This window comes from Drosophila subpulchrella, chromosome 2R (genome assembly GCF_014743375.2).
Source record: "Drosophila subpulchrella strain 33 F10 #4 breed RU33 chromosome 2R, RU_Dsub_v1.1 Primary Assembly, whole genome shotgun sequence".
Taxonomy (NCBI): domain Eukaryota; kingdom Metazoa; phylum Arthropoda; class Insecta; order Diptera; family Drosophilidae; genus Drosophila; species Drosophila subpulchrella.
The window spans coordinates 21,684,301-21,704,790 of record NC_050611.1 but is presented as its reverse complement, the minus strand read 5'-3'; the positions used below and the strand labels follow the sequence as shown (position 1 = coordinate 21,704,790).

Here is a 20,490-nt window from a genome sequence, read left to right as displayed (position 1 = left end):
AATATATGCATTTTCCTGACTAAATTGATCTGTACTTGAGAGTTTAACGGCAAACTTCTTTTGGATTTATAATTTCTTTTGACTTTTTATTTGATTGTAGGGGATTTCATTAAATTTGTCGGGCATCAAAACTGTGGGCGCCGCCTTTTTGATTCTTTTACATACATGTAAGATATACTCTTGAATATGGCGGCAAGCCTCCAAAGTATGCCACAATTTATGGTAGTGACGATATATCGATAGGCAAGGCTCTGTTAAGTTAACAGGCGCTCCTCTGTTAGCTTTCGTTAATTTTCAATTCTCGTTAATAGCCCGCCACTTTAAAGATCGCTTTCGGGGATCGGTTTAGTCGTTGGCTGGATATTCACGGATAAGGTAATAATCGCGGCATTGCAACGTGCGTTCCGTGTGAAGGGATTAAGTTTTTTTGGAAAGTGTTTTTGAAAAACCCCAATAAAGATCTGCAAATCGAATGAATCACCTCATTGATTATGCAAATCAGTAAGGTGTTGTGACAGATCTTAGCTTTGGGATGATGACTCGCGGTGAAATTAAAATGCTTTATTAGTTACGGGAATGAATCATGTGTAATGCAGATACAAAACCGCAATTGCAAAGATCAGCTCGGCCCACACGACAAAAATATCCGCAGTGAAAACAAGTTTTAAAACATTTAACGAACCAAGGTTAAAAAACTGCAGAAAACGGCGCCCACGGCGCAGTCGCAAAAAATATAAAAACTCCGCTTTGTTTTAATGACGTCTAGAACAGCTAATAAATTGATTGAATTGCATTTGATAAATGATTAATTTGAAATGTATTCGACCTGTGACATCATCGAAGATTTAAAAAGCGATTTTCAAATGGCTGGTGGGTAGATCACGAACTGGGTTCCGTGCCCTAAAAGGCAACGCCTCCGGTGGCCAGTTTTCTGTGAAGTGTTCAGATTGTGGAGCTGTCCCCAAAGGCAACATAAACGGAAAATGTTCTTGCTGACCAGGCGTGTTCAGAAAGTGTCGTGTAAGACCAGTAAATTGAGCCCAATGTTTACCCAACTGGGAATTGTGTTTGGTTTGGGGACAGCTCCCGCTCTCTAAGCACCGCCATTTGCATCAAATTAAGGCGTCTAGTGTTTCCGTCCCCCTCCAGAATCGCAGTATTTGCATTTTTTATTGCCAATTACAATTAAGTAATCCATCGATTAGGCGATATGCGGCTTGTTAATATCCCCTCTCCGGAGCTTCAGCCTATTTACGAATGCATATACCGTCCGTCTGGATTCATTCGCTCGCCGATTTGGCTCCGCCCATCAAGTTTTGTTTATTCGTTTTCTACTTTTCGCGGGGCACAGGGGCGTAGATCCAAAGGGGACGAAATGGTTATTGGGTCTGAGCCGATTGGTAAGGGGTCATTTCTTCTATTCGGGATTCCAGCCGGTTCTTCGCACCAAATAATTTTCGTTCGCTTTCCCGGGTTGATCTCACAAATGTACTATGTACGTCCGAGTGTTTAATTAAATTTTTTGAAATTACTGAATCGTGCGGGGCTCTGCTTTCTGTCTTCCACCCCGGACTCCCCTTCCAAATCTTTTGTTGTGTTCATGATGTGGGCCAGTCAATTGTTTATGAAGTGCACAGTGGGTATATAGGGCACACATACCCATGCGACCGGGGGTATCCACTTTAGTTTGGCTATTGTCCATGTGTCTGTGATGTTTAAACGAACACATTTTTTCATTATACAACTAAATTCTGTTGCTGTTGTTTTTTCGCGGATGCTTCACAAACCCACTTCACCATGAAGTCAGCCCCCGTCTACATCTATATAGAAATCTACAGCCCCATCTCCGCACGCATCCATCTTAATTATGACTTTTTTATGATGACACTTTTTGGGCTGAGCTTGGTTAAAGTTGTGTACTCACAAAAACTCCAGTTGTGGACTGGTGACCTCGATCACGATCGCTGTTTTTCTGCCGCTCCTTAGCATTCGAATTCAGATATATACATCCCTTTGATTTTTCAGCCTCCATTTGAAGAGTAAAAACAGCAGAACGAACGTCTGTTGTTCATTAGATGCAGAAAATTAACTAAATTAAGTAAACAAACTCACTGGCAATAAACAGACTTTATAGACAAGTAAATTAGTTTATTATTTTCCAAAATCGCCCACTCATCGAACATTGTTGGGTCGCGAAAGCATTCTCGAGGCTCGAAATATTGGCACCCCATTCGCTAAGGAATCACGCATGTAGCAAGCAAGGAAAGTAAACATTAATTTCAAGACTTTAGAGATATTCCGGGGTGGCACAGAAATATCGTATGCTCTTACTTATCCAGTTTATGGTGTTGCTGAGCTCTTGTTTACGTATTGCTCATTGGGAGTGAGTGAAATGAAGTGGGAGTGAGGAAGAAAAATATCTTCGGCATGACGAACTGTATATACCCTCCACTACATACCACTAATTGATGAAAGATAATAGTTAGGAATTTCTGTCAAAAATATGTTTTCGCGGAGAGTTATTTTCGTAACTTGGATAAACATGATCCTAAAACTAAAATACTGACTGATCTTAGCAGCTTAAAACCAAAGCTAACGATTCCCAATTATTTCTGCATGTTTTAATAAATTGTCGTATTTTTTATAAAAGGTTACTCGATTGGGCTATTGTTTTGTGCAAAATATATTTTTTATTTGTTGGAAAAGCAAGATTAGTTGCTACAAATGGTCCTAACGATCCACACTATTACTCTAATACTTCTATACTACACTACTATAGGCTTACTTTGAAAAATAACTTGCATAGTGTAATTTCCGTATTAATCATCAGAGAGAGTATACGAATGATAGCCTTGATCTTTAAAGCATTCTTAAACTTTCCTAGAGTATAGTTGCTATTTATATCAGTGTCTGCCAGATTTGTATCATATGCAGACCAAGTGCACATTTTATTCGATTTTATTTCTTTGAGATCCGTCGAAAAACCTGAGATCTTTGCAGCTGAGAGTTGTGCAAAACGTCCGTTAAGTGCAATTGCATGCTTGTTTCTTGCTTTGCCTGTGCAAACCTGATCGACGAGTTTTCTTTTGGCCATTCTCTTAGTCTGTTCCACACCCCGGATGTTGCGAAGAATTCGGTTCCTCGGATGGCTCACTCTGGAAAACGATTCTGCTAATTTCTATTACGCCATTCTGTCAACTGTCGCCTAAGACTTTGGGCCTGAGCCCCGTAAACAATAAAGTTGTTTGTCAATTGATTTTACAAATAGCCTGGTGGCCAAATACACAGCGCAAACAGAGACTCCAAACAGTGGGCCAATTAGGGAAGGTGACTGTGCGATTCTGTTTATCTTATCAGGCTGAACTTGCCACCTGGGGGTCATTTACCAAGCCCAATTTGTTTGGGAAGCCAAACGAGTTAGGGGGAAGAGCCACCTTTAACGGCTGAGAAGATGTTTCCTGATTACCAATTCTTTGGCCATTGATAAATAATCGGCAGTGGCGTATGCAAATTTCGAGTGTGATTAGCCGATTTCTCACACATTTCAAGTATCACAGAGAAGAAACGAGAATTCCCCAGAAGATACCGCCTTGAAATTAACGCAAGAAGCCGCCTATAAATCTTGCGATTTCAGCGCTCCCATCGACTGAGCCGCCCCCAGGGCTCCACTGAGGACCACAATACAGAAGAGTTATCAAAGCGTAAAGCGCAACAAATTGATTGCTAATTGATACTGATGTGTCGATTATTTTATGATTATTCTTTATGATCGTTAGACGTTGATACCCGCACCAAACCTGATTCACATTTTGTGGATCAGTCCGAAGAAGTGCTGCCCCTGCCCCTGCCCAGCGCCGACCTTGTTTTGTCTTCGCTGGGATTGTTATAATTTAATAACTACATGGGGGAGCAACTTAAGACCGAAGTCGGTACCACAGAAACCACTTAAGACGCTTTCTTTAATTGCCCCCAAAACGGAGATTTGCCCAGAAACCTGTAGGGCAGCTTTCGGCTCAGCCTCACGTCCACTCCATGTGAAAACCATCGTAGCATGAAGCGATGTCAAATGCCGTTTTCTGTGAGCGTCCAGTCCCATGCCATTGTTTTAGCCTTTCAAGGTTTCGGGGACTGACCAGAAGCTTGCTGGGGTCAGAAGTTGAGTGAGCAATGCGGGTTCTTGCATCACGTCACTTCAGACTGACCGTTACTCATCCGACGCGTGGGTTAATTACCTAAGAGCCAGCCCACACAGACATTGCTCATCCGCTCCGTTGCCGCTCTCTCTTTCCAGACCACAAAAATGGACTTAAACAACTGCGGCTTCATCGACCCGCAGGCGCAACTGTCTGCAGCTTTGGCCAAGAAAGACATCCGACAGTTCAAAGCCGCCCTGGACTGCGGTGCCCAAGCCGACCTGCAGGACGACCGCGGCACGAGCATCTTCGAGAAGGCGCTCTCCACACCGGGCTGCAGGGACTTTATAGAGGCTTGCCTCGACCACGGCAGTCAGGTCAACCACGTGAGTAGTGCCTCTAGAAGCAGAGATCTCTTCACAGCTAACCATCTCTCGCATCCCCAGATCAATCAGAAGCTGAACAAGGCCGCAGTCAACTATGCCGCCGACTCGAGGGATCCCGGAAACCTCGCAGCTCTTCTGAATCCCCGTCCGGGCCAAAAGGTCCAGGTTGATAGAAAGTACGCGCAACTCACGCCACTAAACTCGCTGGCCAAGAATCTCACAGAGGAGAATGCCCCGGCGGTGCTATCCTGCATGAAGCTTCTGCTGGGCAACGGCGCCTCGCCCAACACCGTGGACCAGAGTGAGTTTACACCCCTGCATCATGTGCTCAGGAAGAGCAAGGTCAAGGTCGAGAAGCAGGAATTCGTTCAACTCTTTCTGGCTCAACCGGAGCTGGACATCGATAGCTACCGAAAAGGAGAGGTACGCCGGCTGCTGCAGGCGCAGTACCCGGAGCTCACACTGCCGGAAGAGCGCCAGACCGGGCCGGAGATCGACATCCAGACCCTCCAACGGACCCTGCGGGACGGAGACGAAGAACTGTTCGAGCAGCAGTTAGCAGAATACCTGCAGAGTCATAAAGATGCCCATAAGGACAACCAACTGAACACCCACCAGGAGGAGTTCTTTAGTCTGCTGCAGGAAAGCATCAAGAAAGGCAGGCAGAGAGCCTTTGAAGCCATTCTAAAGACTGGCATCGACATCAACTCGAGGCCTGGTTCGCCCAACGAAGCGAGTCCCGTCGAGACTGCCGTAATTTATGGCAACTGGCAAGCCCTGGAGCGACTGCTAACGGAGCCAAGCCTACGGCTGTCCAAGGATTCCAAGCTACTTAACGCGGTGATTAGTCGTCTCGAGCAACAGCCATATGATGGATTCAACCACCAGCGCTGTTTCGATTTGCTCGTAGACTCCGATCGCGTGGACATCAACGAGGCTGACTCGGGGCGTCTGGTGCCCCTTTCCTATGCGGTGTTAAATCGCAATACGAAGGCGATGAAGAAACTCCTGAACAACGGCGCCTACATTGGCTCCAAGAGCGCCTTTGGAACGCTGCCCATCCAAGACATGCCACCCGAAGTTCTCGAAGAGCAGTTCGACTCCTGCATCACCACAAACGGAGAGAAGCCGGGTGAACGAAATTTTGAGATCATCATCGATTACAAGAACCTGATGCGCCAGGAGAGGGATTCTGGTGCGGGCAAGCCTTCCGCTCCTTCCAATCAGCTGCACGACGAGATGGCCCCAATCGCGTTCATCGCCGATTCAAAGGAGTTTCGCCACCTGCTGCAGCACCCGCTGATCTCGAGCTTCCTCTTCCTTAAGTGGCACCGGCTATCCGTGATCTTCTACTGTAACTTCCTGCTCTACTCGCTCTTCACCGCCTCCATTATCGCCCACACTCTCCTAAAGTACCACGAGAGCGATCTCAGAGCTCTTACCGTCGTTTTCGGAATCCTCTCCTGGCTGGGAATTGGCTACCTCATAATTCGGGAGTGCACCCAGTGGATTATGTCTCCAGTTCGGTATTTTTGGTCTATAACAAACATCATGGAGGTGGCTCTGATAATCTTATCCATCTGTACCTGCATGGAATCCAACTTCGACAAGGAGACGAAACGCGTGCTGGCCGTCCTAACCATCTTATTGGTCGCCATGGAGTTCTGTCTGCTGGTGGGCTCCCTGCCAGTGCTTTCCATTTCCACCCACATGCTCATGTTGCGCGAAGTCTCGGGCACTTTCGTGAAGAGCTTCGGCCTCTACTCGATCTTCGTACTGACCTTCAGTCTGTGCTTCTACATCCTCTTCGGTAAGGCAAAAGTGTCTGCGGAGGGGGCAGAGGACGATGGGGACTTCAACACCTTCTCCAAGCCCATCGAGGCCCTGATCAAGACCATTGTGATGCTGACGGGCGAGTTCGATGCCGGAGACATCAAGTTCACGAGTGTCTACACCTACCTTATCTTCCTCCTCTTCGTGATCTTTATGACAATTGTGCTGTTCAACCTGCTGAACGGTCTGGCCGTGAGCGATACTCAGGTGGGTCCATCTGAACTTATATTCCCTTGTCCTTGGCTCACCTCTTCTCCCACAATATTCAGGCTATCAAGGCGCAGGCGGAACTGAACGGTGCCATTTGCAGGACCAACGTCTTGAGTCGATATGAACAGGTTCTTACTGGCCACGGGCGGGCTGGGTTTTTAATGGGCAATAATTTCTTACGGAGCATCTGCCAACGTTTGATGAACATCTACCCCAACTACTTAAGCCTCCGCCAGATAACTGTGCTGCCGAACGATGGGAGCAAGGTGCTCATACCTATGAGCGATGACTTCGAGCTGAAGACCCTTAAGGGCAACAACCAGGCGAGCTTCCAGCAGTTGCCCATGAGTCCGAATGTGCCCCAAAAGAAACTGCTGGACCCTCCAGTAAAACTCCTGCCCTGCTGCTGCTCCGTGCTCACCGGAAAATGCTCCCAGATGGACGGCCGAACCGTCAAATTGGCCCTGGCGGTGATCGACAAGAAGAAAAGCATGGAGCAGAGCCGAAAGCAGGAGCAGATCAAAGACGGTCGCTTAAAGCTAATCGAGCACAGGCTGGAGCAGGTGTTACAGCTGCTCCAGGATCGAAACTGATGGACCCTATGTTATTATTCTAGCTATAGTATTTATTAGGCTAATCAACTTTTGAGATCTTTGCATTTAACTTTGAATTAAAGCAGCCGAGTTAGTCGGAAGTTATTTATACTAATATATGATTAATAAAGTTGGACGAATGAAGGCCAGAATAAGATGTAATTTCAGAAGCCGACAACTCGGTTTAATAATTTGTAATAATTGTAATAAACCAGGTATTTTCAGCGCTGCGAAAAGTCCCCAAGTTTTGACATGCTGGACCAAGTGTAACTAGTGTTAATCGACCTTTCGATCGATTTGCACTTAGCATTAAATTGAATGAACCGATTTAGTCGGAAATTGCTTTTATTAACATACGAGTAATGAAGTTGAACAAAAACCTTAATAATTGTCAGTAAGTAAGTAGTATATAATGGTTATATAGACAGTAAATATTGTATAAACGAATATCTTTACTGTACCATTTGTACCCGAGTAAATATTTAATTTCAAATGTTAGATTTACGCTTCTTAGAGTTTTCATTTAGCTATTCCCTTTACTTGGTTTTGTTTTGTTTTGATTTGATATGATTCGGTTCAAAATGTGTGTTAGTCACATATTATGGTTAATGGATTCTTAATTTTTATTTTCTGCGTTTTCCTTGTCTATCATAGTTTTTTAAGTCAGAGCTGAACTGAGCGTACCGGACCAAATCGAATTTCATGGACCTATAGGGCTAACGAGGCAATCAATGGTAATGGGAATCCGAGTGGAAATTTATGCAAACTATGCGGTAATTTGTTAACAATTTTCAGCCTAATTATCGATTCAAATGGTTTCCGACAGCAGCGGATAAAAAGCCAGGGGCCAGAACTCTGATTTGATCCGTTGGAGCGTATATGGAGCGAGTGGAGCGCAGGCAATGATTAAGCTAAGCTAGAATTCGAATTATCAATAAACTTTGGTTTAGTTACTCTTCTTTATTTCGCCTTAGCTGCTGCTGCTATTGTTACAGGACTAGGACTAGGACCTTAAAAGCGGCAAATTAAAATAATTGACTTAGTTCTCGGAGCTCGTTAAACAATCCTACGATTTCTGATTCTGTTTACGTTTGGCTCCTGCTTTTAATGTTATTATTCGTCTTCTATTGCTGCTGGTGGCGTGACCGATGAAACGTTTACTCCTACCGTTCATAAATACTTTAATCTCAACAATAAATATGCATATATAAATAAAATCGTGTATTCTGTAAGGCATGCCTAATTAAACCAGCCGTATTGCTAACTATAGGTATATATTTGTGTACTTTATGTGTTCCTGCGACATGCATCCTGCATCCACCTATCGCCCATCCCGGGAGCTCATCCTAATGTCCTGCCTGCGGTGCCGTGAGCTTTAAATGCATAGGATTCGGTTCTGTCCTCCTCTGTTTCGGTTTCACTTGGTTCGTTTTGCTATTGGCTTATTGGCTTGACTTGACTGGGAGCAAAGCTTCTCTACTGCGATTACGAGTACGTTTCGATAATATCTAAGGGCTAAGTTTGTCGGTAATCCCCGGGTTTCTGTGTGAGTGGCCTGCCTGTTGTTAATTTGAGTTTTGGTTTCGGTAACGGTGACTCGAATTTGCGTCTATATAATTGAATATGCCTCATTCATTTTATTGTCGTTATACTCTATGACTAAATTAAACACCCACATCATTGCATCGCTCCGACTGGTCTCGCCTCGCTCTGTAATCGTAATATCTTTATAATCGATTTTTGTTGAAGATAACTAAAATTAAAGCTTTTCTCTTTTTTTGCTTTTTTTGTTCATTTTTTGTGGTTGGATGAGGTTCTATTGCTATTTCGTTACCATTATCATAATCGTTTTTCGTTTATGTACAATCGAATACGAGTACGTACCAATATTAAATATCACTTAATTGACGAGTGTTTGGTTTCTGTCTGTTGTTGGTTTTTCCCTTTGTTAACAATTCTAATTAAAAGTTATGACCTTAGTTGTTTTATTTTCTGTGTAAAAATTGCAGTTAAAATCACAATTAAGTTGTTGTGTGTTCATTTGGTTATTTGTTCCTGGAGAAAACGATTTAGTTGGTACCATAGAATTTCAATTTACTATCAATCGCTGTCTGATTGTCTGTTGTTAAGTTATGAAAGTAGAGTTAGAGTAGCATAGACTCGACTGGAGTCGAGTGGAGTGCCCTGAATGTGCGGGTGTGCATAAGTATTTCGGTATTTGTTCGTATTCTCCCGCTCGGAGTATAAGCTATTCACTCCTCAACTCCTTTTTCTGTTCGATGTTTAAACTTAATGCGATCACAATGGAGACTTAAGAGAGAGAACAACACTTAAAAAGTAACAAAACAAGGCGAGTTTCTTGGAAACTTGGCCCGACCTAACCATTATCAAAGTCGTACAAAGAAGTCGAGTGTAAATTGTAAATTAGTTTGCTAAAATAGAGTTCTTGTGGAAGCTTGTCGGTTGTTCTTTGTATAGGAGAGCACACTTGATGCGTCTTGGTTTTGATTCGCTTCTTTCGGCTATACTTAATCGGAAATAAACTTAACTAAATTCACAATCATAAAAGTTATTTCAACTGGTACATAGGTAGGACTGCTGATTGATTTCGGGTTTCCTTGGATTGGTTTTATAACGATTTCGATTACAGTGCAGTGTAGTGTCTAGATCCCGACTGGGAGTAGATTGATTCAAGTATGTGAGTGTGTGGAGTACAAAATCACTTGACATGGTTTTTGGCTTAGTTATTACTGCTCGTTTGGATGAAGAAGAGAAAGAGCGAAGGGGATCGGGGAGGAGCCATAAGATATGTACAATACAATATAATAATAATAATCAAATCTACTAATACTTCGCTTTTGTACTTCGAACAATCGGTAATGGATAATATTCTCTATCGTAATCGTATTGGTAATCGGCAATTTTATGCGCTATCGTAACGAAAAACCTTTATAAATATTTCAATAAATTGTCTCTAACTAATGTCATATGTCTGTAACTACAGTATTAGCTCTTTAGTTTAAAATACTTCCTTTGGCATATGTACACAATGTATTTAGTTACTATTCACATATACCTTTGTATATGGAGGTCGATAATTGAGAAAACAAACACTACAGTTATGAGCCTACATCTAACCGCGATAGTTAGTTACACATGTAATGTACGCAAGTACTGCCAATCTCTATGTATTGTATAGTTCAAAAACAACCTTCGAAAATGTTCAAGAAAGTCGGCCCACGGCAGAGAGAATACATGGCCGTGTGCAACACCTAGCCTCCATTCCCTCCTTTGTGGGTCAACCGATCTAACTACGACTAAATCGGGCAGTAAACTACCGACCATTCTCCTCTTCCTCAACTCTGATTGTGACAATAACCATGGTGATGGCGATTCCGACTCTTTCGGAGTTTTGATTTGATTCGAGTACTACAACGGTTTAATGCACGTTTTTGTTAACATAGTTAATATTGATTTCCTCCTTAAATTGATATTGTATGTATAAATTTGGATAGCTCCGTATATGTATATGTGTATATATGTATGTATATCGTATAAAGCGACTAGTATATAATTATATAGGTAATCGACTATGATAACAAAGGGGCGGGCCCCATGCCTAAGCCTAAGAAACTACGAGTTCTGACACAAATGCACACAGGAATCGGCATCGAATACGCACTCAGACTGGAGGTTGTCAGCTTGGACGCCGCGCCGAAGGACCGGTTGCCGATGCCGCCGACGACGACGAGGAGGATGAGCTGCTCCTGGCGCTGCTGGTGCTGCTGCTACTACTCTGGCTGCCACTGCTGGAGCGTCGCTCCGAGTCCCGCTGCGGAATGTTGACCGGAGGTCATCTCTGTGTGTCTGGGAGGGTTTCGTCCAGCGCTTCTTTCTCCTCCTCCTCACCATCCTGGTGGTCGGCAGTGGCCTTGTCGGGATTGTACTCGTAAAACACCTGCGATGTGTCTCCCTGGACATTCACATCGATGGGTGCATCCACGTCCTCGATGGCGCTGAAATCGCCGCGCGGCGGGTCCTTGGGACTGTCCACCATAATCTGCACTGTGGGCATCGAGCACGTGTCCATGGTGCTCTCCACCGAGCCCGTGCTGATTCGTATCTGAGGCGGCGCCTGCTTGGCCAGCCTTTCCGGGCCACAGCTAATACCATGTCCGTTTCCGTTTCCGGGAGAGGACGGGCTGCTCTCATCCTCCTCCTTGTATTCCTCGCTCTCGCGGTGCACCAGCACGTGGACTAAGGTGGCGTTGTCCGGACGCAGGCTGAGCGAGTGCGGGTGCGTCTGCTGATCCGGCGACGGCCTGGTGACGATCACCTCGGGGGCTGGCGCCTCGGCTGGAAGGCGGCAAAAGAGGAGGACTTTAGTGGGCTGTCCGGCAGGGGAATAGCAAGTACAATTCACACATACAGACAAAAGCGTTCTTGTTTACTCTTAAAGCGCTTTGTGCTGACAAACCTCTTTCTAGGGGCGGTTTCTTGCGTATGAAACTAGAGGCGCGCTTACGTGAGGGAGCCGACCCACCCCCCACCGCCTGGTGTCGGTCGCTGTCGGAGGTGGCTGCTGGGCCACACCCAGTGGCTGGCGCGGAGGCGGGGGAGGAGGTCGTGCCAGAGGTGGAGGCGGAGGTTGAGGTGGTGTTGGTCGTGTTGTTCATAGCGGCTGTTGTGGGTGAAAGGCACGCATTAGTGTCGGGCATTCGTGGTGGCACAACGCACAAGTACGAAGGTTGTGTGGACAGACAGGTAGGTCAGATAGACAGATAGATTAGGTATAGTTATAGATAGAGAGATCGCAGCGAGTAACAGTTGATGAGTCAAGAACGTAAGCTTATAACTAGGAATGCATAGAAATTGGTTTCGATGAAATGCATCTTGATGGAGATAAAGCCACAAACATGTGAGGTTGATACTGACTGAGATTCAGATAGTGGTGCAGAGGTGGCTCAAGGTGCTGGCCTTTCGGGCGGTGGCTATGTACAGAGAGTATTTACAAATAGCAAGAATCGTGAATGGACTGGCGGGTGAGGGCGGTGGATGGTGGTGGGTGGTGGGTAATTGGGTCGAGTGGAAACTGGGTAGGTGAGTAGGCACTTGTCAATAATTACTTTTTCTATGTACTGAAGGTGAGGTTAAGCTGTCATCGACAGCATCCTGATGACGCAAAAAGAAATTATAAAAGCTTCGGCGACGACTTGCTCTAGGCGCTTCCACAAATATGCTACCGCTAATAATAGTAATAGTTTAGTAGTTGGAATAACAGTAACAATCATAAGCATAAATTTCATTTATCTGGATGTAGAATGTTGGGTTTGGGTGGGTCGGTTCACATATAATAGTCGAGGATTGTTTCGTTTCAACGATAGCTGCAATTTTTTGACGAAATAACAAAGGAAAGAAGGTAAGCTTTCGACACTAAAGAAGCTGTACATCATTATGAATGGCAATGAAAATCGATTCTGAATGAGATTTAGTCTTGGGATTCCAATTACCTGGTGACATGTTCGGTAAGCTACGTTTAAACTAAATGAGATTACTTATCGATAGCAAAACTATGTTAACGATCTAGATAAGGGCAAGCAACCAATCAAAATGAACTCAAATTGCGCATTCACGTGTCCATCGGCAGTTATTTTCGGCGAGACGGGTGAGTCGGAATGGGTGGATCTACGGATTGGTTTCAAAGGAATAGGCCGCTACTTACAAATGATCGTATTATAGGCAATTACTCGAATGTTTTAAAACTGCAATTAGCTGTGGTTCTTGTTCTGATAATTGTTGAATAATAGTTGAATAGAGAGTTGCTGTAGAGAACTTCTGACGGCAAATGAGTTTTTGACAGACTTTGCTTGCGTTCGCGTAAATGAGCTGAGTTGAGTTGAGAGTCGAGTTTGGATGGAGATACTAGATAGAATACGTATAAGAGGTCGACTGGTACGAATACTGGATAGTTGGTTCAATAAATACATATACTTAATCTAGCTGAATATACAACGAGTATGGATGAGTTATAGTCGAGAACTAAAAACGAAGTTTTAAGATTGCTTGTTGCATTTGTTTTGAGACTGATATTGGTATTGGTTTCTGATTGTTGTCTGTTGTAAGATTTAAGATTGTACGTAAGTAGTAGGTTATAGTTGCCAGCTAAGCTAAGCAGCTGATGGATGGGAGATTGCCTTTACCTAGGTAATTCAAGCCACTAGGCTGCGAGCCACTTCTGAGAACGGCAGTGACCATGTCTGCGAGCAGGGACTCATAGTTTAGGGAGATACAAGAGGATTTGCTAGAAATAGGGCTTAAGTTCATATACACTGTGGACACACAAAACGTTAATTTATCGATGCAGATCGACGGTTATGTTCTTGTTGCATGTTATGGTGGCATGAGCATGGAAAGCCTTTCGTTTTCGTCTAAAAATTGCATTTCAAATTCATCGCAGCCATGAAACACAAACATACATGGAATGGCTACGTGTCAGTGTGAGTTTGTTGTGTGTATGTTATGTGTCAATGTGGGTGTGGGTGGGTCGTGCGGGTGAAGCCAGGATAACTACCGTTTGCCCAGCTCGTCGCTCTGCTGCTTGATATCCTTGACCACGTCGTCGGCCCCCGAGACGAGCATCAGGGGCAGGTTTAGCCATGGTCCGGCCAGTTCGCTGAGATCGGATGCGTCCGAGGCACGCGACGATTTCCGAGACGAGGCCCGACTGGAGCAGGCGGTGCCACGTCGACTCACCTGCAAAGGATCGGGGGATTAGAATAAGCAGGTGAAAACTAAGTGCCCGCACTCACCTGAAGGTGGAAGAAGTTTAGGGCAGAGAGCTTCGATTGCCATCCGCCTGGGCTGGAGGTCTGAGTGGCACTGTCCCCGGAGTTGGAGCGCTCCTTCTCCCGCTTGCGCCTGTGAAGAGACACCACATGATTAGAATCACGAAGGAATTGGATACAGAGGCTCGTTTGAGATTGCTAGGGTGAGGTAATTGGCTGGTGTGGTAATTCTAGTACCGCAAATACTCCTTCCAGCCCGTCTGAATGGTCTTAGCCGCCTTTTCCTGGCGCTTCCAGATCCGCGTCGACGAAACAATTTCCAATTCTTTTCGCGTTGGAAACTGTTTCTTGAACTTGACATCCATTTGTTCCTGCAACTGTTTGAAGTTATCGGTCTCCTCGACATGACCTAGCACGTGCTTCACGAGCGCGTGCAAAATGTCGAGGCAGTGTATTTTATTGCCCTTAGAGATGGGCAGATTAAATGACACTAAAGCGACATTATTGGGCTTCGAGATGCCCAATGGTGGATCGAGAGAGGCAATAAAATCGGACAGTTGCGAGAAGTGTATAAATTGGGTGGCATGTGGATCATATCTGAAAGTAAATCGGTTCGAATAGTCAGCAGTTGTCTTCAAATAGCTCGCCAGGCAGCTTTTGGCGAGATCCTACGGCTAGGCCTACTGCCAGGGAGAGTACACCTACTTGGACCAGCGAATGTAAAACATTTCCAGATCGTCCTCGACTATGCCGATCTCCTCCTCCTGGTGCGCCTGGTTGAAGTTCTCCAGGATGATGGCAATGTACATGTTGATAACGATCATGTAGCTGATGATGATGAAGCTCGTAAAGTAGGTAATGGCCAGCAGCGGGTGTCCGCAGTTTCCGTTCGTCTGCCCATGGATGAAGGGGTCGCAGTCGGGGGGCTGGATCATCAGCGACTCGAGCACGTCGTTCCACCCGGCCGAGGTCATCAACCGAAACAGCAACTGCATGCTGCGCCCGAAGGTCTGGAAGTTTACCATGTCGTCGAGGGCGCCCTGGAGCTTTACGTGTCCGAACAGCGACATGCCCAGGATAGCGTAGATAAATGTGATCAGTCCCAGCAGGGCTCCGATGTTAAAGAGGGCGGGCAGCGACACCACGAGGGCGAACAGAAGCTTTCTGATGCCCTTTGCGGCCTTGATGAGCCGCAGGATGCGCCCAATGCGGAAGACTCGGACCACGCGGAGCAAGGTCGGACTAATGGGCAGGTCTATCATGATGTCCTCCATCAGGATGCCGAAGATGGAGGCCAGCACCAGCAGGAAATCGAACACGTTCCACGGCACCGTGAAGTAGTGGTAGCGCAGGCCGACGATCTTCACAATGGCTTCTGCGGAAGGAGAAAAATCTCAATCGGTATGATGACCAGGAAATAATAAAGAATAAAATAACTTACCCAGACCAAAGACGGTGGTGAAGAAGGCGTTGCTCACTTCCAGAATGAAGAAAACCGCATGCGGCTGGTCATAGTGCTCGATGCCCATGGTAAGCATATTAAGAAATATCAGTACAAAGATCGCGATCTCGAACCTGCACATCACGAAAGGGATTTCGATTAAAGTCGTATTGATACTCTTAAACTTCGATCGGGCCGAAGTCGCGGTGCTCCAAAGGAAATTCAGAAAGAAGGGAATTATGTACAGGCATTGTGAGGGGCCCCGTATATATACATCTATAGAGTAAACTAAGTCTAAACTATTTATAAACATGCTGGTTGTACACACAAGGGGAGAGTTCTTAAGGGGACGGCTTGAAGGGCCAAAGGACAGCTACTCATCCCATAGATAGAACATGCCCAGAGTGCGGAAAGTCCGATATTTCGGATTATATCTAAATTATACCAGTTGGCAAGTATCATCATAGCAAAAGGTGCTCTACAGAATTTCAAGAAGTATGCATTTGAATATAGGTTACAGATTACAGATTACAGAATACAGAAGATAGAGACATTTTTGACGGTGTTTGTTTGGGACAAGCACCGGATTTGACCAAAAATGCCGGGAATTACAAGTGTTCAAATGAATTTTATCACCAAATCAGAAACATTCTATAGATGTGTTATGGACCTTGCCGAGACAACTACGCGTTAGCCTACGAGTTATTACAAGAGTTAAACTTAGATTCAGAGAAGACAGGGCAGGACTAATAGTAAGTACAAACTATAAGTAAGTATACGTAATTTGCTGGTCTTAGATTGAGATTGGTTGGTTCAATGGTTGATTGACGGGTTTGTTTACCTTCTCGAATTGGATAAATCATAAAACATAGCTAAAAAATGATTTATAGGTCGCTTAATAACTTTCTGTGGTTTCTTTCGTCCCAATTTTTTCATAGCCGTGTAATAGTGTTTTTGAGATTCGGTGAGAAACATTTCCAACACTCCTCCTTCATACTATAAAAGTGATGAGAATAGAATGAACATTTAATTATATATACAATCCACAGTTATGTAACACACTAAGCGGTATGCTGAACGTATTCTATGAACAACTGGTCACAACATAGCAACACAATAACACGGTTAGAGATACACATAATGACGGCGTTTGGATCGAAATACGGCAATACAAATCAGAGATGGATCGATGGGGGTGGTTAGCGTATGTACAGGTGATTCACGTGTGGATGCAGAGAAGCTGACCTGGGCAGGAGCATAGGCCAATGGACTTACCTTCTTCTTGAGCATGTTGAAGTTATCAATGATAACTCCAATGAACAGATTGAGTGTGAAGAACGATCCGCACACAATAAATATAACAAAATAAATATACGCATATAGGTTGGCCTCTCGCTGCGGTTGCAGGTCCACTCCGCGAGCGTCGACGGCGTCGGCCATTACCTCCATCCAGCCCTCGAACGTGGCCACTTGCAGCAGGGCCAGGTAACCCATACCCACGTGGTCGAAGGTGATCTTCGAGTTGATCCATGTGTAGTTCTGTTCGATGCAGTCCCACTTGTCGTTCACCTCCTGGAATACGCATTGATTAGTAACATGCCAAGTGCCAAGTCTGGGGGTGGAGCTGCATATGAATCTCCGCCAAAAAATACTCACAGTAATCGGCAGTAACTCGCCCATCTCATTAACGCACTTGAAAAATTTACCACCAAAGAACTGAACACCCATTATTGAGAAGATCAACCAAAAAACTAAACAAACCAAAAGTACATTGAAAATTGATGGTATTGCATACATGAGAGCGTTTACTACAATCCGCATTCCTTGCCACCTGGAATAGAAATGGACGATGAAATGCTAATCATTACGGGATGGACGCAGGTCGTCTCAACTGTGCCGGGGCCGTGCTAAGTGGTCGCGGTTGTGGTCAGATGGATACGTATACAGATGGGTGGATGGATGGCGGAGTGGATCTCTGCTTGGTCAACTATTTAGCTATCTTAAGTTATATGTACATATGGACTTATCTACAATATACAAACACAACAGAAGCAGAGGTAAGTCTAGACTTCAGCTACAGACTACACAGATTCGAGGACGAGGACAAGGACGGAGGCGAGGACGATGCAATGCGTGTTCTACGAGTACGTATTTCTATTCGAAATCCATAAAGAAGACGAGATTGTATTAAACACTGCACACGGCTTGGATCGCATCGCTCGGTCTGACCAACTCCTCCCCGGAAAAAGACACATAGATCAGTACTGATAGAGGAAGATCGAGAAGCAGAGGCTGAAGTTCCTACGCAGAGAGCTTTCTTCACCGGATGCACGGATGAGAAGGTTGTGGTGCAGCCTATCGAAAGACCAGCGACTGGTCGACTTACCGAGAGATGGCTCTCAGCGGACGCAAAGCTCGTAATGTGCGCAGCGAGCGGAGGACCTTCAAATTCTCATTCTCTTCAATGAGCAGCGAAAAAACCGACACCTGTAGGAGACAAGCAATGTTACAATACATTCTTGCAAAATATATTCCAGAAAATCACTTACAAACACAATGATGAAATCGAGAATGGTCCAGAAGCTGGTAAAGTACTTGGAGAATCCCAGGGCCAGCCACTTCAGGATCATCTCTACGACGAATATCAGGCAGAAGGAGAAGTTGATCCAGTACAGTACGCGCTTCAGCGTTTTGTTCTTGTCCAGGTTGATGTCCTCGAAGCAGAGCGTGATACTTGACGCAAAGATCAGCACCAACACAAACCACTCAAAGGCCGGAGTATCGACAACCGCCAAGACAGCCGTCCTTACGCGCGTCCAGTGCTTGGCGCTCTGCGTGTCCATGCAGCTCATGAACCAGGGGCAGCGGAAGTAGAAGCTGAAAGGGAGTCACATTAAAACAGTTCTTGAGAAGATCCCTGGGCATACTTACTGATCGTAGCACTTCTGGGGGAAACAGTCGTCGGGCACCTTTGGCGGCTTCGTGGCCCCGTAGCTCGGAAAAGTCATGGGATCATTGTAAGCTCCCTGCGAGTTACGTCTCCCACCGACAGTGAGATCGTCTACGTAGGAAACCAAACAATGCCATGGTTTTTCGGTCAGTCTCGTGAATGCCGACGGCTTCTGGGTGGCTTCTGGCGCCGTCGACTGGGACTGCTCAGTCTTATGGCCCAAGGCCAGAGCCAAGGCCGAGCTCGTGTCAGCCGCTCCCGAGCTGTGCGACTCGGTGCGCGCGGACTGGAAGGATGCGGCTTTGTCTAGCGTCGATTGTGGATGCTCCGGGCGTCGCCGCGGCCCAGCCATCGGATGAGCATGAGCCTGCGAGTGGGCATGGGCATGGGCGTGGGCGTGGCCGTGAGTGGGTGCTGCCTGAATGCTCGTGGCATGAAAGTGCTGCTGGTGCTCGGTGAGAGCAGCCAGCGGCGGGGTGGTCTTTAGCGATGAAATTTGCGCCAGTGTCGGTGGCTCGATGCTCGATTTCAAGGATGTCGGCGGTGTGGCGGGAACGGCGGGAGGCGTGGCCATGCCCAGCTTCTGCTTCTGGATTAGGAGATTTTCATACGAGTTGGTGCTCTTCAGCGAGAGGCTGTCCAGGGCCAACTGATCGTGGCCGTGGAGAAACTTGCGCGGCATCTTTTCGGACTCGATGCGCAATGTCGAGATGGGTTTCTCCTCCTCGGGCAGCTCCTCCACGCGCTCTATTAGGGAAAGGCGCTTGAAGCGGTCGAACTGCACCGTGAAGGGATCGATCTTGCGCCTAAGAAATGGTGATTGACTGGACTGGGTCGCCTGGCTAGCGCTGGTAGCTGCCACTGCCATGGCTTCCATGGCTACGAAGGGGGCATGGATTTGATCACAGATTTTGCGTATCTCGTTTGAAATGCTGAAGTCCTCGTCGATCTTGCGCTGCTTTTCCAGGCTGCGTCGCTTTAGCTTTACGGACTGACGCTGAGCGGCTGCGCTGACGGACTGCGAGCGCCGTGGCACGCTCGACAAATCGTAACTGTCATAGGGATTTAACGGGTGCACCACCTCGTCGGCGGCCGAGCGCTCTGAAGCGCCCGTAATGATGGCAATATGTTCCATAATGGCTTTTGTGGCTTCGTCGGCGGCCGGCGAGGGTTCTGAAAGATTGGAAAGCTTGCGCTCCAACGAAGTGGTAGAGCGTTTGATCTCCTCCAGTTCCTTCTCGAAGCTCTGAATAATGTTGTCAAACTCCGAGTGCTCTACCAGTGCTTCGCTCTCCGGTTGACCCATCTGACTGGAGGGCCGCCGAGATCTTATGGCGTTTGAGATGCGGCTCAGGTTGGTCCCCTTTTGCATCTCGTCCTCCTCCTGTAGGAACTGAAATAGTTCCTTTTGGTCGCAGTTGAGCAGTTCCTCGCGCAGGTTGCCCTGCTGAGACAGCAGTTCGTCCTGTTCGATCGAAATGGAGTTCAGGGAGTGGCCGCTTGAGTGCCGCCGCATCTCAGCCTCCTCCGACTTGAGCAACGATCGCTGTGACTGCCCGCTAGATTGGGACAGGCGATCAAGTGACTTTCGGTAGCTTGGTGATCGCGTCAGCAGGGACTTCTGGTACTTAAGGTACGCCTCGTCGTGCTCTTCGCTCCCGTAGCGCCGCGAGGAGTTGTCCTGCAGCGAGTCGCCGCGGTTGAAGGAGCCGCAGCCGCTCCGCTGATCATTAGCGTACGGGTCCGTGTCTGTGGAGTTGTATTGACCCAGCAGGCGCAGCTCGATGGATTCTGTGTAGGTGGCCTCGTCGCGTGAATCGTTCTGCTGAGTGCTCACTCCCGAGGATATTTGGTGCTGCAGCCGACGCTCCGCTTGGGCGAACGGTGTCAGGTTTTGACCGATCCCGTTCCCGTTACTGTTACCATTCCCATTGACGGTCGGAAAGGCAGCTGCAGCGGCGGCCATCATAGCGCTCTCGTAGGTTGGTGGCAGCGAGTCTGACTTGGGTGGCAGTGGATGCGCCTGCAGTTGGATCTGCTCTGGCAAGTCTCCCGTGTCATCATACTCGAGTCCATCGACTATCGTGTGCAAGCCGTCGTGCAGCGGTATCTGGAAACCAAAATCAGAGCCGGAGACGGGCCGATTCATAGACTCCTGG

The 20,490-nt window shown here is 46.5% G+C and overlaps 2 protein-coding genes across 9 annotated transcripts in view; one reads left to right on the top strand and one right to left on the bottom strand.

The window, feature by feature from the left end:
• The first annotated feature begins 315 nt into the window (after window positions 1-315).
• On the top strand, window positions 316-7,264 carry LOC119549412 (transient receptor potential cation channel protein painless). The gene is made up of 4 exons (XM_037857484.1): window positions 316-375; window positions 4,292-4,519; window positions 4,580-6,559; window positions 6,622-7,264. Exons 2-4 carry the CDS (start codon window positions 4,301-4,303, stop codon window positions 7,153-7,155), a joined length of 2,733 nt encoding a protein of 910 aa, XP_037713412.1. The 5' UTR covers window positions 316-375; window positions 4,292-4,300; the 3' UTR covers window positions 7,156-7,264.
• Window positions 7,265-7,482: 218 nt separating this feature from the next.
• Window positions 7,483-20,490, bottom strand: part of LOC119549411 (sodium channel protein 60E) — a 32,986-nt gene continuing 19,978 nt past the window's right edge. For 2 of the 8 annotated variants that reach the window (XM_037857476.1, XM_037857477.1), the window contains 14 exons: window positions 18,313-20,486; window positions 17,931-18,258; window positions 17,768-17,868; window positions 17,038-17,212; window positions 16,657-16,953; window positions 16,223-16,377; window positions 15,382-15,515; window positions 14,646-15,315; window positions 14,178-14,537; window positions 13,965-14,073; window positions 13,727-13,908; window positions 12,282-12,400; window positions 11,585-11,836; window positions 11,009-11,511 (listed from right to left, as the gene is read on the bottom strand). In XM_037857476.1, the coding sequence (XP_037713404.1) occupies window positions 11,009-11,511; window positions 11,585-11,836; window positions 12,282-12,400; window positions 13,727-13,908; window positions 13,965-14,073; window positions 14,178-14,537; window positions 14,646-15,315; window positions 15,382-15,515; window positions 16,223-16,377; window positions 16,657-16,953; window positions 17,038-17,212; window positions 17,768-17,868; window positions 17,931-18,258; window positions 18,313-20,486 (5,559 nt within the window). Of the gene's footprint in view, window positions 11,512-11,584; window positions 11,837-12,281; window positions 12,401-13,355; window positions 13,485-13,726; window positions 13,909-13,964; window positions 14,074-14,177; window positions 14,538-14,645; window positions 15,316-15,381; window positions 15,516-16,222; window positions 16,378-16,656; window positions 17,213-17,767; window positions 17,869-17,930; window positions 18,259-18,312; window positions 20,487-20,490 lie in introns of those variants that run through there. The other 6 variants (XM_037857478.1, XM_037857475.1, XM_037857474.1 and 3 more) reach the window with 6 other exon arrangements.

Bases quoted from the DNA above. Each gene is read 5' to 3' on its own strand.
- LOC119549412 (XM_037857484.1), top strand. From the start codon at position 4,301: ATGGACTTAAACAACTGCGGCTTCATCGACCCGCAGGCGCAACTGTCT. The intron at 4,520-4,579 runs GTGAGTAGTGCC...TCGCATCCCCAG, and splicing joins ACGGCAGTCAGGTCAACCAC to ATCAATCAGAAGCTGAACAA. The intron at 6,560-6,621 runs GTGGGTCCATCT...CACAATATTCAG, and splicing joins TGGCCGTGAGCGATACTCAG to GCTATCAAGGCGCAGGCGGA.